Here is a 15,796-nt window from a genome sequence, read left to right on the forward strand (position 1 = left end):
GTTGTTGGTGAGTATATTGTTTGCTCTGTGCGGCTTTACTATTTCCCTCAATAAGGATGATCTCACAAAGAATTCACTTGGCCTATGTGACCCTTAATGACTCACACGATCAAGGCATGGATCAGCGACTCTCAACGACCACTTCAGCGTGACAACGGCACTACGGGTTAAATATTTGAGACTGACTTTTAGAGCTGAAGAGTCCTTTCAGGTAAATGTCTTCAAAACCTGAAAAAGATTTATTCCAGAAGACTTTCACTCCTAAATCTTTATTTTAAACATGACATTAAATCTGTTACTCCTGAGATTCACACACTTAAATTGAAAATGATCACTTTTGTAAATGTATAGAAATGTAGATATCTCATTATCCCCATCGCTACCATCCTCCTCTGTCACACCAACCCTAAGCAGGTCCTTCACTACATCACTGAATTTTCTCTCTAGCCTTTCTCTTTTCCTCCATCCTCCTCTCTCGCTGCTTCCTAACATGCCTTCCCCATCGCCTCTTCCTTTGTCTTTTCCCAACAGTAGCACAGTTTCTATCAGCATGCTTTTGGCCAGCAGGACCAGAGGTGATCGTTGTTAACCCCGGCCCCAGTGCGACCTCCCCCATTCATCCAGGCTCAGCACTGACACTAGGGTTACAGATGAACACTATCTGATTCATGCTATGAAGTATCATTTTATTATACAGTCAACACAACAACATATTTTCTTATTTTAAAAGAGCATGTCGAGTAGCCAGCTGTTACTCTTGGTTATTACATATTTAAAGTCAGTCAGATTATGGTTCCATGCTCGTGGTCAACAGAAAATATAACAAAGCAAATCCTGCAGAGTTAACCATAACTTCGTGATTGACCTCATTTCACATCTCAGGCATTTTTTTCAGACATGTGTTTGGATAATTAACAAAAATAAAACTCACAGCTTTTGCTTTTTTTCTAATTTCCTCAAGACTCCAAGGAGGAAAAAACATTTTCAAATTTTCTAGTCAGAGTGTAGTTCATTAAGGCACACGGTATCGCCCTGACGAAGCTGGCTCCCATGCCATTATAATATCCTTTAATTCCATATCTTTCATATATCCCAATCAGTCCCGGTAATACACCCGAGGCTGGCCGTGAATCTGATCTGAAAGCTGAAGAACAAGACAAACAAACATGAGTAAAACATTCCCACATAAAAGCTTCATATGAAACTGTAAACTGTGCCGAATGAATGAGAGCCGATACCCTGCGCTTGCTGCTGAGTTCGGATCACCGCCAGCGGGTAACTGGTGATTTGTCCAGAAGCGAACGCCACAAAGCTGAAGAAAAACAGTTTGGAGTCACTGTTGTAGGCGGGATCGCTTTTTGCCCAGCTCATGATTGACTGCAATTACAAAATAAGCAATTAGCATCTTTTCAAAATAAAAGTTCACTTGATCTCTGTTGTCTTCTGGCCCACCTGATGAACAGCACACTCCACACCTGCATAGGGGATCATACAGAGGATGCTGGGCTTGAATCCTCTGTAAAAGGAAGACAAAGACTCGCTTCTATAAATGGATCGGGCACACACTGCAACACCATGGTAAGTGCCAGCCTGCTGCAGGTTCAGCCTCACCTTCAGCACCTGTAGAGAAAACAAGAGGAGAGTGAGACTGCTAAAAGAGATCCCCACTAATAAATTAAAGTGGGTCTATTAGTCTCAATTCTTGGACTCTACTAGAGCAGCTTTGAGTGATTCAACAAATTTTACATTATCATACAGTTTAGCTAATGCTGAACTTTGGTGAAGCCTGTCAGTTCATCTATTGTCTGAAACAAGACTCCTTAATTCCTCAGCCTCTAAACCAGCTTTCTTCAGGTTTGCTTTGAGTAGCAGTGGGGCTTCACAGCCACAGAGATCACAACCTTTTTTCCCTCACCTAATTCTCCAGTCACATGTTTCCATTGTATAACTATTCTCCAAACACTTGTCTGGCAGTAAATTTTTGCTTTTGCTTGTTTCCTACCTCATGTTTTTTTCTTTTGGTTCCTTATGGTTGCTACGTAAAATGCATATTCCCCAACTGGCAACTGGTTGCTGGCTCAAAACCCTCGTTGTGATTGCTTTGGTCATTAACAGGTTCAAATGGAACATGCCAACTTGTTTGCAGACACTGGCCACTTACTCTGTGAGTTTAAGCGGCACTTTAAAAAGTGCAGCTCAAACCAGAAACAGAGAATATTCACCATTAAAAGGAAAGCTGTGCCTTATTGCTGCAACAAACATATCTCAAAAAGCACACATTTTACATTAAAAGGGAACAGTTTCCCTTCTTAAAAAACTTCACCACTTAGAGAGTAGTTTGCAACTGTTTGGAGACAATTCAGGATCTTCTTGTGATACAAACAATTGCAAGGAGTTTTTCAGTGCAGCATTGTGTAACTGTTTGCAAACATTTACTCACTATGGATGGCTAGCAGCCTCCACTAACCACTCTCCAACAGCTGCAGAAGAAATGCTTTTTCCTAGCAACTGGTTGCTGACTGGTCTCTAGGCATGACTGGAGCCCTAACCTGCCATGTTGGTAATAATTTGGGGATTTTGGGCTTTTACATTTCTGTTAACTAGACTTCTACAGGGGAAAAAAAGTTTATGTAGCACATAGTAATTCAGAAAAGATACATGTCCTGAAATAAGAGGGGATATGAATATATACCATTTTACCCATTTGCTGTGCTATCAACTGTTTATGATTCAGAATACCTGCTGTATAATTCATCAAACTCAAGATGACCTCATGCTCAAAACACCAGAAAACCAGAAAGATTAAAATATGTAGTGAAATACAAAGAGAAAGGTTAGTAGTTAGAGGAACAGGGGTTTGCTATCGACCGTGCATCTTTTTTGTATTTATTCACGTGCTCTGTGTGGGATGGGAGGAAGAGTTTGTGCATTTTGGTTTTATGATGCTCGTTTGTTTTTGTTTTTAATAAAAAAAAAAATACATTTATTGTTGATAAGATGGTGTTGACATGATGTTGATATCATCAGTGGTAACATTTTTGCTTGTATTTGGGCTGCTGACTGTGGAGGGGTTATTTGAGACTTTAGTGTGACGAACGCAAACAAAGGAGAGCCTCTAAAAATATCAGAGCACGCTGGCCTCAGTACAGAATGTTAGTTTAATGTTGTTATAGCATAAAGGGGAAAAACTGAGTTGAATAACACAGTATCCTCCAGTTTCTCATAATGTAAGAAGCAAAAGCTCAGTTTTAGTATTTTCCTCACCTGTTTACTCCACATTGCCGTGGCGATTTATCAGCCTCAAAGTAATACAGAATACAGTTATTCACGGCCATGAGATTACAGATGAAGATCACTGTTTCCCAGCATCTAAAGTATTTGTGTGGTTGTTCACGCACTTCCTCATGGTGATTGTTTAATATTAATATTGGAACATGTGTTGTTCTCTTTGGAGATACTGTAGAGACTGACTCATTTGTTTATGATAATAAAAAGGCTTTATAATGAGTCTAACAATGACATAGTAACAATTAAAACAGTCAGTGATCTGCACTTCAGGACAGAAATGTTAAAGTACTCAGATCTGCCACTGATCTGACCTCTAAGGGGTAGAAGACAGCGTGAGCCACAGCTCCAGAGATGCAGCCCAACCCGAAACGCTGCTGCACTGTCAGAGTCTGCTGGGTCCTGTTTTGGGTGTAGACCTTCATCTAAACGGAGCAGAGGACATCTGAGTGTGCTAATCAATCGGAAAAAAATAAACTGTACACCAACAGCTCAATGCTCAGCCTCACCTGGGCGTAGATAAGACACTGAAGTGTCGACTGTGGCGTTCCTTTCAGCACGTTGACAGCATTGCCTTGCCACATTGACCGCAAACCACCTCCTCTCATCTCCTGAAAACCCTGGGAGAAGGCCTTGGATCCATACACCTATTGTGGAGACAGGAAGTCATTTTCAGTGAGGTGCAGGTGTGCAGTGATGTGGAACAGTCACAACAGCAACACTTTTAGGATAAATATAGGTACATAAAGTTAAAAGCAAGATAAAAGCAACATTTTGAACGCAGGTCATAAAAATAAGGCAGGCAAGCTGATAACAGACTGTTTTTAGAGCCAGAGATACTAATGTAAAACTAGGCCGGGCTCACAGCCAAAACGAAACATCCATCCATCGTCTTCTGCTTACCCATATCAGCGCCACAGGGGAGCTGGAACCCAAAAATTTACATTATCTTAAAATGCTAAATAGCTTTAATGTTTTTTTCTGTCTCTCTTTGTTAGCCCTGTGACAGACTGGTAACCTGTCTGTGGTGTACATCTAGGATAAGCTCCAGCTCTCCTGCAACCTTGATAAGCAGTTAAGAAAATGGATGGATGGACAAAAGAAGCATATTTGCTTATTAATCTATACTGTGACACGATGTTAAAACATGAGTGGCTCTTTTACAAAATGATTCAAACCTTTATTTAAGCATTTCTTAGAGCCATTTCTTTGCAGCAGGAACAGCTTTGACTCTACAGGCTTTGTGCACCTGGGCTTTGGTAGTTTATCTAATTCTTCCTGACAGAATTTGCGAGTCTTCCAGGGCCACATAATAGTTACGCTGAGTGATGTAGTCAGAAACTCTGTAAAACCGCTGAGCTTGAATAATTATTACATAATTTGTGTGATGTTTCTGAAACATTTTCCTTTTCCTTTTGTCTGCAGTGCCTTGTGATAGTGGAGCTGACCTGAAGTTGTGTTTTAAGGCGGTCTATGGGTGCCGTCATGGTCCGGGACACAGCATCCGCCAGTCCTGCTGACATAACAAATGTCCTCCAAGCACTGAAGCCTGACGCTTCTTCAGGGAACTCAATGGGGATCCCGCGGCTCTCCCCGACATCAAACACCTGCAGGAGTACAAACAGGAGGACTTAACTGATCACCTTTTGAGGAGACATTTTAATCGCTGTGTAAATGTAAAGCATAATGGGAATGATCATACCAAACTGTGTTTCCATGAGGACACTAGCTCCCCGATGTTATCCACAGGGTTGAGGATGATGTGGTGCAAGAATTCATCCCAATCCACCGTCATCGAGTTGTCCTTATCCATCCTGATGTTGCCAAAGACAACGACACTTGTCAAGTTTCAGGAAATAAAGCTTTCACATCCCGTATTAACATCACATCATTTGTCCATTTTCAAAACAGCAAGCTGAGTAATAATCATTTATAATTCAGAGATACAACAAGTTCAGGTTAGCCAGGTAGTGAGTCCATACTGAGGGATCCTTTTAACCATTCGTTTAATCTGGCAACCCAAAATAATCACGATTATGCCTTAAATATATTTTATTTAATGCTAATTATGCTAATTATTTTAAACCTATATGCCAAGTATAAATGCATATATACTCAAAAACAATAATGAATCTATGAGGTAGTGGGCAAGAAAATCTTACATTTGTATAATTTTTTTTGCATTCGGCTTTGAAATGACCACTCCTAACTCCTTAAACAAACATATGATGTCCTCCTGGTCAATGAATCCTGATCAAAGAAGAAATGCACAAAATTACAAACAGATACTGCTCTTCCTCATAAGTGAAGTTTCTATATGATGTGCTATGGTCCCTGAAATGCTGCAGGTCTGTGTACCATAAACAGATCTTTTGTTTGCCTGCCAGCCAGTCGTGTCTGACCTTGAAAACACATTTCACCATCAACAAAATAAAAAATGTATTCAGGTTATCGAGGAAAAGTCATGTTAGAACACACTTTCTGCAGAGTTATGTTCATTATGTTCTTTAAAGGACAAAAAAGCAGGAGGCGCAGATCTTAAAAACTGATTTAAGTCCTCACATACTTCATTTTGTATCATTCATTTTTTTCCTCCAGAAATGTATCACTTATAAGGCGGTAAGACTTTCAACTCACCACAATTATTCTTATCAAGGTCATGAAAGTGAATTTTCCACTTCCTCTCTCTGTCCATCATGTAGCTGAGGAACTCTTGATAATCCAGCAGGCCATCTTTGTCTCTGTCATAAGACTCGACGATACTCTACAAGAAACAAAAACAGCTCTCTCAATAGCAGGTTTAAAAAAAAAAACAATAATAATACCGATGCATATAGATGCTATTAAGAATATTTGTTACCTGGACCTTCCCATCCGCTGAGATAATACCATGCTTCCTCATTTCGTCTTGTAGCTCCGCCACAGAAACGAATCCATCCTCATTTTGGTCCAGTTTACTAAATAATCCACGAAACTGATCCATGGTTCATGCAGAAAAGCAGTAAAATTTTCCAGATGCAAACAGAAAAAACCTTTAAAACCTTTTATTCGTTGCAGGACCTTTTAAAGGAGATTTTAAAACATTCATTCATTATCACCAGAGATGATTGACCTGCAGCTCTGCAGAGGCGCTGACTCACTGGCAGAGAGAGAGCTTCTATCAGCGGTTTTTGTAAAACTCACTTCCTCTAAGGAACACCAGGGGGCGCTGTGGCTGCAGGAGAGGCCACCTTCATCTGGAATAGACACAGTGGCCTCGAACCTGTGATCTTCTGCGTGCTATTTATACAAAATGTATTATTTATTTTTTTTAAAAGGAGACACATCTTGCAGATAAAGGAAACTGCTGACATCAAGAATTCCAACCAGTGGCTAGAAAAAGCTGACCTCGAGCACAGCACAGAGGCTCTGATCACAACAGCGAGCCTCAAAGCACCAGATGCCTAAAAGCAATCGTCTGCCACACTCGATAGGACCCAAGATGCAAGCAATGCAAAGGTCCCACTGAGACAGTCCTGCACTTAGTAGCAGCATGTAAGATGCATGCTGGCACACAGAGAAGCACTGGGTTTGGATAGTACACAGAAATGTCTCCAATTCCCAGTGGAAGACAGGTCAGCAACTGCTGTCCAACCAACAACACATCCATCCAACACATTCTGTCATCCAGCTGCCAGTAAATTATTGTAAAAATTACACATTTACAGAGTCATGACAGAGAGCAGAAGACTACGGTTGTGATAGATGTGCCAGTTAAAAGGAGGAGACCAAATGCACTGAATAACTGGAGCAGATAGGAAAGGAGGAGTGGTCCCAGTGGTTACAGGAGTATTACAGGACCTGTAACCCCCAAACTGGGAGAGTGGCTCCAGCAGATTCCAGACACAATATCTGAGAGGTCTGCAGTCCAGGAAGAGCTAAGTACTAGAGGAAGACACACATACCAATCCACGGGGGGTTGGAGGCAGTCTAGCAGACTTTGGTTTCAGTGGCTCTTCTCCAGTGACTGATGGTGTAATCCATAAGATAAAAAAAGAAGAAGAAAAAAAGCCTAAACTGCTACATGTAAAAGGGAGGAAAACAACTTGAGGATAACGATGAATTGCTTGAATACGGATTTTCTGTGACTTTGGGAGTTTGAGTATTTCAGAGTTTGGTTAAATATAGTTTTGTGATTTTATTGTACCACGTGTTTATTGTCTTTATTTACATTTTTACCCGCATTCCTGGTTTGTTAAGATTAAAGAAAACGCCAAATGTTATAGGATAGTTAAGATACTGACATATAAGATATTTATTACCTGGGCCTTGTCATCTGATATACATACAACATTTTCCTCCAGATAAGCATGGGGAGTTTCAGAGTTTCCATTGCTTCCCATTGGCTGTCAGTTTTGTGCGATGACGTCATGGCTATAAACGACATCAAATACAGTGACTGGTCTTTTTTCGCCTCTCACCTGGATGATGTGCAAAGGACCCGGTTTGGTGAATGACGAGTATCGCCACTTACTTTCTAGAAAAAGCCGCCAGACTCCAGTCCACAGCGTCCACTTACGCCACTCATACCGGAAAGCAGCTTTTCAAAATAAAACCAATTTATTCTCATGTAAGGCAAGTAAAAATGTTCTATAAGAAAAAAAAAAGAAACTAAAATAAAAATATACACCTACAACATTCAAGGAGTTTCTTATATTTATTCCATCCATCCATCCATCCTCATCCGCTTTGTCCGGGGCCGGGTCGCGGGGGCAGCAGCCTAAGCAAAGAGGCCCAGACCTCTCTCTCCCCAGCCACCTCCTCCAGCTTATCCGGGGGAATACCAAGGCGTTCCCAGGCCAGCCGAGAGATATAATCTCTCCAGCGTGTCCTGGGTCTGCCCCGGGGCCTCCTCCCGGTGGGACATGCCTGGAACACCTCACCCAGGAGGCGCCCAGGGGGCATCCTTGTCAGATGCCCGAACCACCTCAGCTGGCTCCTTTCGATGTGGAGCAGCAGCTGCTCTACTCTGAGCCCCTCCCGGATGGCCGAACTTCTCACCCTATCTCCAAGGGAGAGGCCAGCCACTCTTCGGAGGAAGCTCATTTCTGCCGCTTGTATCCGCGATCTCGTTCTTTCGGTCACTACCCACAGCTCGTGGCCATAGGTGAGGGTAGGGGATTTTATTATTTCTTAATAAAATTCACCTCACATTAAACATATCTCAGTAGGTTTCTTTATGAATTTAGGTTGCTTTATGAGAAGGTGAACAGATCTGCATTTTCTCTTCTCACTGTGAGGCCTGGGGGAGGAGCTGTGGTGGCATGGAGATGTTTTGCTGCACTGTTGGGGATTTATTTAGAATTAGAGGTAACACTTAACCCACGTCAACATGCATCAATTCAGCTCAGTGGATAAAGAATCAGCATCACATAACCGGAGCTCAACAATCTGGGTCTAAACCTGGGTGAAGCTGGTTGATCTTTGTGCCTGAGAAGACCATATTAAGGGTTTCCCCTCTCTGTGACGTCATAAAGAGCCAAGAGTAGACAAAACTGTATGAAACAGAGCATTTAGAGGAGTCAGAAGTCTGAGCTTTTGGCTCATGATTGCCTGTACATAACCTCATTATTTGAAACTTTGGCCTTGTTTAATGTGAATATCCAGCAATAGTATTGTATAGACTATACGACTTGTATAGTCGTGTATATACAAGATGTTTTTAAAATGTAGAAAAACAATAAGAGTAATGAAAAACTCTACAATGAGAAGGTGTGTTTCAAATTTTGAGTGGTGCTGCATAAACAGCAGAACTGTATGCTTGGTAACACTTTCGAGATCGAATTCGAACACAATAAACATATAATAATTGATTTTCACTTCATGGGTACCGCACTGAATAGCTGTAAGAATTTATGACTTGGTTTTACAGTAAGCAGAGTGCATCTCAAAATTACAAATCGGGTATTGGTTTGACTGTAGTTTGATATTTTCGGCTCTTGGACTCCTGTCTCGTTCTTGTTTTTGTATCAGGACAAACATTTATGTGATTCGATGCCCTATTTTTCGTAAATTGTGGAGGTATACAATTTTAATTTTTTTAATTATTTTTTTTTTAAATCTCCAGTCAAAAAATAATTGTCCCACCTGTTCATCTTGAAGCGTGTTTCGCAGTTTTTATTGTTTTTCTTGAAAAAAAAATTTGATACAAGACATTCTCTAATGCGTCATAATTTTGGAAGCTCAAGCTCAAGCGCACCGGAACCAGAATTATTTATTGCGTCTGACTTGACTTTGGCGCTGTGGATACAGGGGAGGGAGCCGTGTCTATTTAAAGAGGGTCATCCAGTCACGGATAAATAACAGACGGTCCACGGCGTTGACTAACCCCCTCTAAATGGTCTTCATCCTCCACTGTGTGTCTGTCTGCGGATACTTATTGTTTATTAGTCAGCTGTGACAACCATCCGCCGACCCGCGTCAGGCCAGTCTACCTGCTCTGCTCCAGGAGCTCTAGCCCCCTTTGTATTTGTTAATTTATTATTTTTCTTATAGGGGGATAAGTGGGTTAAAAATGGGCAAAGATTACTATAAAACGCTGGGTATCTCTAAAGGAGCCACGGATGAGGATATAAAAAAAGCTTACAAAAAACAGGCGCTGAAATGGCATCCGGACAAAAACAAGTCTGCAGCCGCCGAGGAGAAATTTAAGGAAATCGCCGAAGCATATGAAGTCCTCAGTGATCCGAAGAAAAGGGAAATTTATGATCAGTATGGAGAGGAAGGTAACGTATATTTTTTTAATTACACGCTATTGTGTGTTTCGGGTTAAAACACCGTTATGAACGCGCTGTGAAGCTGGATGGCTGCATGTAAAACACAACTGGCTTCAATTCAAGTCGCACACTGTAACCAGCACAGCAGCAGGCCCACAGCACAGCTGTTCGGCAGATCATCTGCATACATTTCTGTGCATTTTATCATGAGGCTCAGTCCATATGTGGCACGGCACTTACAGTAATAAGCTCCAATTTTAAGAGAAACCGGGGGTAATATCGATTCACACCAACAGCCATTCTGTACAAAATGTTACAGTAGCAGAGGTACATGCAGCTACATGGAGATTTTCAGTCCAGACTGCTATTTTCGGGATCTTTGGTTGGTGTGAGGAAGGAAAAATAGACCATCCATCATCTCCACAACCACATATTTAAAATTTATGGAGGCATATTATGATTTTTACAATTTTACTCACACCAAAACATTTTTCTCCTCTTAATGTAACTGGATACACGAGGAACCTTTCTCAGAAATGCACAGTTTAAGGCACGGGAAGTGTAAAGCAAGAAAATGCATGCAGGAAAAAGTTAAAATGACATCATGAGCATGGAAATTTGAACCATATGGCTTCTGTAAGAGCTCCCTCAAACCATGCAAACAATTCCCTGAGTTGGGAGTTGATCTCAATCAAAAAAAATCCGCTGATTACTAGTGGTGAGATCCATTTATAAGAGTAAAAGGGAAAACCAAACAAATTTTCCAGTTTTGTAACAGGGGACATGCTCTTATATGTGATACCTCTACCAGAAAGCGTATCCCATCATCCCATCATGTCCACAAAGGTGGCGTGGTTCAACTTTAGCAGTTGTACTCAGTTTGGCCCTGTGATGGAGATACATGAAAAACTTTTACCTGAACAGTTTGAGAAGGAAGCGATGTAAAGAAAGAATGAGCATAACATGGCTCCATCACAGAATCTAACTGCAGCATTACAATTACTCTCTACATGAGTCATCTCCTCTAATATCTCAAATATATCTTTCCTGATATTGATATTAAAAATACTTTGTAAGACTCAGAATTTGTCCATCTATGTCTGAAGTGGCTTGACTTCTCAGCATTTTATGTCATTTTCTTGCACTAATCCAATTTTCCTTCTCGTGACACCAGTACTATCCCCTCCACTCAGAGTACCAACCAGTATCAGCTGCTAGTTGAATAACAGCCACAGTCTGGTGTTGCCATGTTGGCATTTTTCCCACATCATGTTTCTCCAGTGCAACAATATTATTGTTGTGATGTCATAGCTTTGAGACTGCCGAAGGAGACTGGAAAACTTTGATAATGGAAGAATTTGTACTTCAGGACTTTCTGCCAGAAAGCCTTTGTTTGTTAACCTAACCCTGAACATGACAATGTAGAAACTGTGACTGAACTGTGACTGAAAAATAGTAATGATTTAAATTAAAAAAATTAAAAAAAAAAGGCTAAAAACAATGCTATTTACACTGACTTTTTGGTTCGGGGTAGTAAGTAGCACTGCTAGTCCTCACCATCAAAAGGAGGCAGCTGAGCTGGTTGGGGGATCTGACTAGGATGCCTCCTGGCCACCTCCCCGGTGAGGTCCTGCTGAGAGGAGGCCCAGGGGCAAATCCAGGAAATGCGCTCTCAGCTGGCTTGGGAATTTCTCACCAGAAGAACTGGAAGAGGTGTTTGAGAACAGGGAGTCTCTCTGACACTTTCCCCTCCCTCATCTGATGTCCCAAAGTTTTTCCCTTAAGGAAAACTTTCTTTACTCCCATATTTTTCTGTTTTTATTTTGGAATGATGGTTGAGGAACATCATTAATAAGATGTAGGTAATCTCTGAGGTAATGTGGCATTTTAACACTTAAAAACCACAGTACTCACTCAAGAATGATGTAAAGTGTGAAATAAAGAAACTGGGACCATCGTGGTTTGATGTTTTAGCTCTAAGATCATTCAGCACAACTCTGATAAACTGGGCTGTACTTTGAAGTCAGAGTTTATCAGTCATGCTGTAAGTGCTCTCGCTGAGCTGAGCACTCATGTCATTAATCATTTCTGTTGCCCAAAAGGTCTCAAGGGAGGAAGTGGGCCCGCTGGTGACGGACAAGGCACCACTTTCACCTACACCTTCCATGGAGACCCTCACGCCACCTTCGCCACTTTCTTCGGAGGCTCCAACCCCTTCGAGATGTTCTTCGGACGTAAAGCGAACGGGCGAGACGACGAGGACATGGAGGTGGACGGAAACGACCCCTTCGGCTCCTTCACCAGCTTCAACCTGAACGGCTTCCCCCGTGACGGCCACGTGGGCCTCGGGGGGCAGCAGCGGCGGAAGCAGGACCCGCCCATCATCCACGAACTGAGGGTCACCCTGGAGGAGGTGTTCCACGGCTGCACCAAGAGGATGAAAATCTCCCGCAAAAGGCTAAATCCAGATGGCAGGACCATGCGCACTGAGGATAAGATTCTCACTATCGAGATTAAGCGGGGCTGGAAGGAGGGAACCAAGATCACGTTCCCCCGGGAGGGAGACGAGTCTCCAAATACTATTCCCGCTGACATTGTTTTCGTCATCAAGGACAAACCACACCCCCACTTTAGGCGGGAGGGCTCCAACATTGTGTATCCAGTGCGTGTGAGCTTACGACAGGTGAGGCCTTTTCTATTTTGGCACCTGCTTTGTCTGAGTGTAGAGGTATTAATAGAGTCTGATAGATGAATAAGTCACACACAGAACAAGTTCATATTTAGCTGTGAGTGCAGCTTTAATGCTCTGCAGCTTAAACGCTGGTCACAATCAATAAACTGTAGGTACTCTGCTTCAGCTGTTTCCCTGGAAAGCACGGGCTTAAATGGATCAGTATAGTACCAGACCAAACTCACACCTTGAATGCACACTTATGTAATCTGGATCATCGGCGCAGAGAAGTAGGAGCTGTATCGCAGGGAGAGCGGAGAGGCGACGGCCACCCACGTGCACACGGTGCAAGATGTACTTACTTATGTGGTTCCTCCCCCTCAGCACACAGTGAGAGATATAACCTCCACATCTCTGAATTTATGACCACTACCAGCAGATCAGCTGTGCATGCTATAATTAAGCTGCCTTTCAATCAGTTTCCAATCACAATGAGACTCTTGTTAAGAAGAAAATGTGGGCAACCCAATTAAAAATAAAAAAGCACACAGACAGAATGATACCTGAAGCCATTTAGTCTTTCAACATGGAAATTATGACCACCTGTAATCACTTGATGCTGATCAAACTTCCTTCTCTTGATGAAGACTAATCCGGAGAGTTCAAGTGGTTCAGGGCTCTGAAAATAGCCTTTAAGATTGTTTTGTGGAAGCAGAATTAAACTAAATTTTAAAGTCTGTTGAAGATTAATCAGAAATCTAAAAGACAGATGTAGCTTCTATCTTGGATAATATGCTATAGTGCCTTAAACCTGCATTCTTGCTGATGACCAGCAGGGGGAGACTCCTCTAGTTGCAATGAAAGAAGTCAGGCTGTATAAAAATCTGTGGGGAAATGATCCTTCTTCTTACTTGATTCATGATCTCTTTGAACAGTTTCCTGGTAAGCTTATGTTCTCAGTTTCAAGTTGGATCTCACATTGAATGCAACATGTTGTTTGTTTTGTCAGTTATGCTCCTCGTTAGTGTCAGGAAGGAAAACCAAGCTGAGGATACTTTAGGTTTGAAAAGCTGCTGCCGGTCACACCCGGCTTCAACGCTAAGATGGCATCAGCTCGAGGCTCCAAACAAAACAAACACTCGAAAATATTAAGTTGATATCATGTTAAAAAAATATACAGTTTAGTTAATATGGTCACATTGTACTGGTAGCAGATGTTAGACTTGATGAGCTTTTGTTTATCAGCTCATCTCTTTTCACTCTGGGTGTATTTGCTCTTTTTGTCTGCTTTTGTGCAGCTTTGGTTGCAGAATCTCTCTCTCGATCCACCTACGCTCGTGTTTTGAGTTAGATTAGATAGAACGGTAAAGTATTTGATTAATAGCTCTAGTGTAATGTGAGATTCTACGCATGTATCACAAAGTAAGCACGGCTTTATCTGATCAGATAAAGCTGCAGTTAAATTGCTTTTTCTTTTACTTTTTAACTTGCATAACAAAGGCATGAACACATATTTTGACATTTGTTGTGTAATTATGTTTTTCCACTGACCTATACTGTGAATATTTGCATGTATCTCATGCCTCTGGTTTAGTCTGCAGAAAAGATTCAAACACAGAGAGGAAACCATTTTGGACTTTCAGGGAATTAAGGGGAAACTGTAATTATTGCTGGCATTGATAGCAGGAAAAACATATCAGATGGGCAAATAAGATAAATCCTGAAACTGTAGAGATCCAGCCAAAGGAAACACAGGGATTAAATACACACAAGCAGGGAAGGGTAATAAGAAACGGGTGAACACAATCACACAACAAGCAGGGTGGGAAAACAACAGAGCAGAGAAGAACAAACGCACGAGGATCAAACCTGTAGAATAAAGTAAGAAGGAAACTGAAAGTGGGACAAAGGAAAAGAAAACCTTTAATAATAATAATAAAATAATGATAAAAGGAACCATAGATAATGCACCGACATAGCCGGTGAGCAGATTGCTGTGTTATTTCTGCCGTTTTTGCAGTCGTCAGTGTGTGGGTTGCTGTTCTCCCGCCGATCCTCACCTTACCCTCATATTCTTGTCTTCACAGTCGCTGTGCGGATGCTCCGTCACCGTGTCGACGATAGACGGGAAGACGTGCAACATGAAGATCACGGACGTCGTCAAGCCCGGCATGAGAAAAACTGTAGCCGGACAGGGTCTCCCGTTCCCCAAAAACCCCGAGCAGAGAGGAGACCTGGTGGTGGAGTTTGATGTGAACTTTCCCGAGTCTTTGCCGACAAATGCCAGAGATGTCCTGAAACGGCATTTACCTGCTTAGGAAGAAATAAACGAGGGAGACAGAGCCACATGACACACACACACTTACACACACACACATGCACAAGGACAGTTCTGACAGTTCCCAGATGGACCCCCCCTTCCCAAATGGTGAATGTGCAATTTCTATTTTTGAGCTATGTGGTGTTTTTATAAATGCCATGCATGCTGCCAAGTTGATACAAGTGCGAGCGATATCTGAACGTGCACATTTCATGTTTGTGGGCCTTTGCCACTTTTTCGTTAGTTGGAAATGTTTTGGTGTGAATGAGTCTACAGCTGCAAAAGCAAAAAACAAACTTTAGTGTCAAACAGCTCGTTGTCTTACTTTAGACTCGTCAGGCTTCACGTTTGCTTTGCCGCGAGCAGTGAACTTTGATTTGGAGGTTCTTTGGAGGTGGTCGAATGAACTCAGCAGGTGCAATGTGTGCATTTTAGAAACTTACCTGTGAAAATACCTTGACTTGAATTTTAAAATAAATATTTACACACAAACTGACTCGAGCTGTTTCAGCCACGGAGAGGCTCAGAAACGCGTCCTCCTCCGGGATATAAACAGTCATCGCTTTAAAAAGACAAAAAAAAAAAAGTTAATACCGCTTAGGATTATTTATAGTCTGTGTAGCATTATTATTACACAACATGGGTTCTTTGCAGCCCAGGGGGGAATGAAATGAACCTATATTTTGATAGTCAAATGTGAATAATTTGCTGTTGTAAAAAATGTTTCTGATGTGCGAAATTAAAATTAAAAATACCTTGACTGAA

General features: G+C 41.7%; 2 protein-coding genes across 4 annotated transcripts; one reads left to right on the forward strand and one right to left on the reverse strand.

Moving 5' to 3' along the window:
* Window positions 1-673: 673 nt before the first annotated feature.
* Window positions 674-13,230, reverse strand: slc25a24l (solute carrier family 25 member 24, like). Of its 3 annotated transcripts, none has more exons than XM_004555238.3 (11): window positions 13,074-13,230; window positions 6,146-6,521; window positions 5,923-6,049; window positions 5,448-5,535; window positions 4,988-5,099; window positions 4,734-4,892; window positions 3,795-3,932; window positions 3,600-3,710; window positions 1,453-1,620; window positions 1,239-1,377; window positions 674-1,144 (listed from the first exon to the last, which is right to left on the reverse strand). In XM_004555238.3, the coding sequence occupies exons 2-11, from the start codon at window positions 6,266-6,268 to the stop codon at window positions 957-959; spliced, it is 1,353 nt and encodes a 450-aa protein (XP_004555295.1). In that variant the 5' UTR covers window positions 6,269-6,521; window positions 13,074-13,230; the 3' UTR covers window positions 674-956. The 3 variants fall into 3 exon arrangements, with proteins under 3 accessions (XP_004555295.1, XP_076732650.1, XP_076732651.1); XM_076876535.1 differs by lacking the exon at window positions 13,074-13,230 and adding an exon at window positions 7,230-7,801; XM_076876536.1 differs by lacking the exon at window positions 13,074-13,230 and having other exon boundaries at window positions 6,146-6,259; window positions 6,398-7,800.
* dnajb4 (DnaJ heat shock protein family (Hsp40) member B4) lies at window positions 9,558-15,796 on the forward strand. Its single transcript, XM_004555237.3, has 3 exons — window positions 9,558-10,049; window positions 12,143-12,723; window positions 14,799-15,796. Exons 1-3 carry the CDS (start codon window positions 9,839-9,841, stop codon window positions 15,027-15,029), a joined length of 1,023 nt encoding a protein of 340 aa, XP_004555294.1. The 5' UTR covers window positions 9,558-9,838; the 3' UTR covers window positions 15,030-15,796.

This window comes from Maylandia zebra, linkage group LG18 (genome assembly GCF_041146795.1).
Source record: "Maylandia zebra isolate NMK-2024a linkage group LG18, Mzebra_GT3a, whole genome shotgun sequence".
Lineage (NCBI taxonomy): Eukaryota > Metazoa > Chordata > Actinopteri > Cichliformes > Cichlidae > Maylandia > Maylandia zebra.

Coding starts and splice junctions, on each gene's coding strand:
- slc25a24l (XM_004555238.3), bottom strand. CDS start 6,268: ATGGATCAGTTTCGTGGATTATTTAGTAAACTGGACCAAAATGAGGAT. Junction 5,100..5,447: donor GCAAAAAAAATTATACAAAT/GTAAGATTTTCT, acceptor TGGCAACATCAG/GATGGATAAGGACAACTCGA. Junction 3,933..4,733: donor GCCTTAAAACACAACTTCAG/GTCAGCTCCACT, acceptor TCTCCACAATAG/GTGTATGGATCCAAGGCCTT.
- dnajb4 (XM_004555237.3), top strand. CDS start 9,839: ATGGGCAAAGATTACTATAAAACGCTGGGTATCTCTAAAGGAGCCACG. Junction 10,050..12,142: donor TGATCAGTATGGAGAGGAAG/GTAACGTATATT, acceptor GTTGCCCAAAAG/GTCTCAAGGGAGGAAGTGGG. Junction 12,724..14,798: donor TGCGTGTGAGCTTACGACAG/GTGAGGCCTTTT, acceptor TTGTCTTCACAG/TCGCTGTGCGGATGCTCCGT.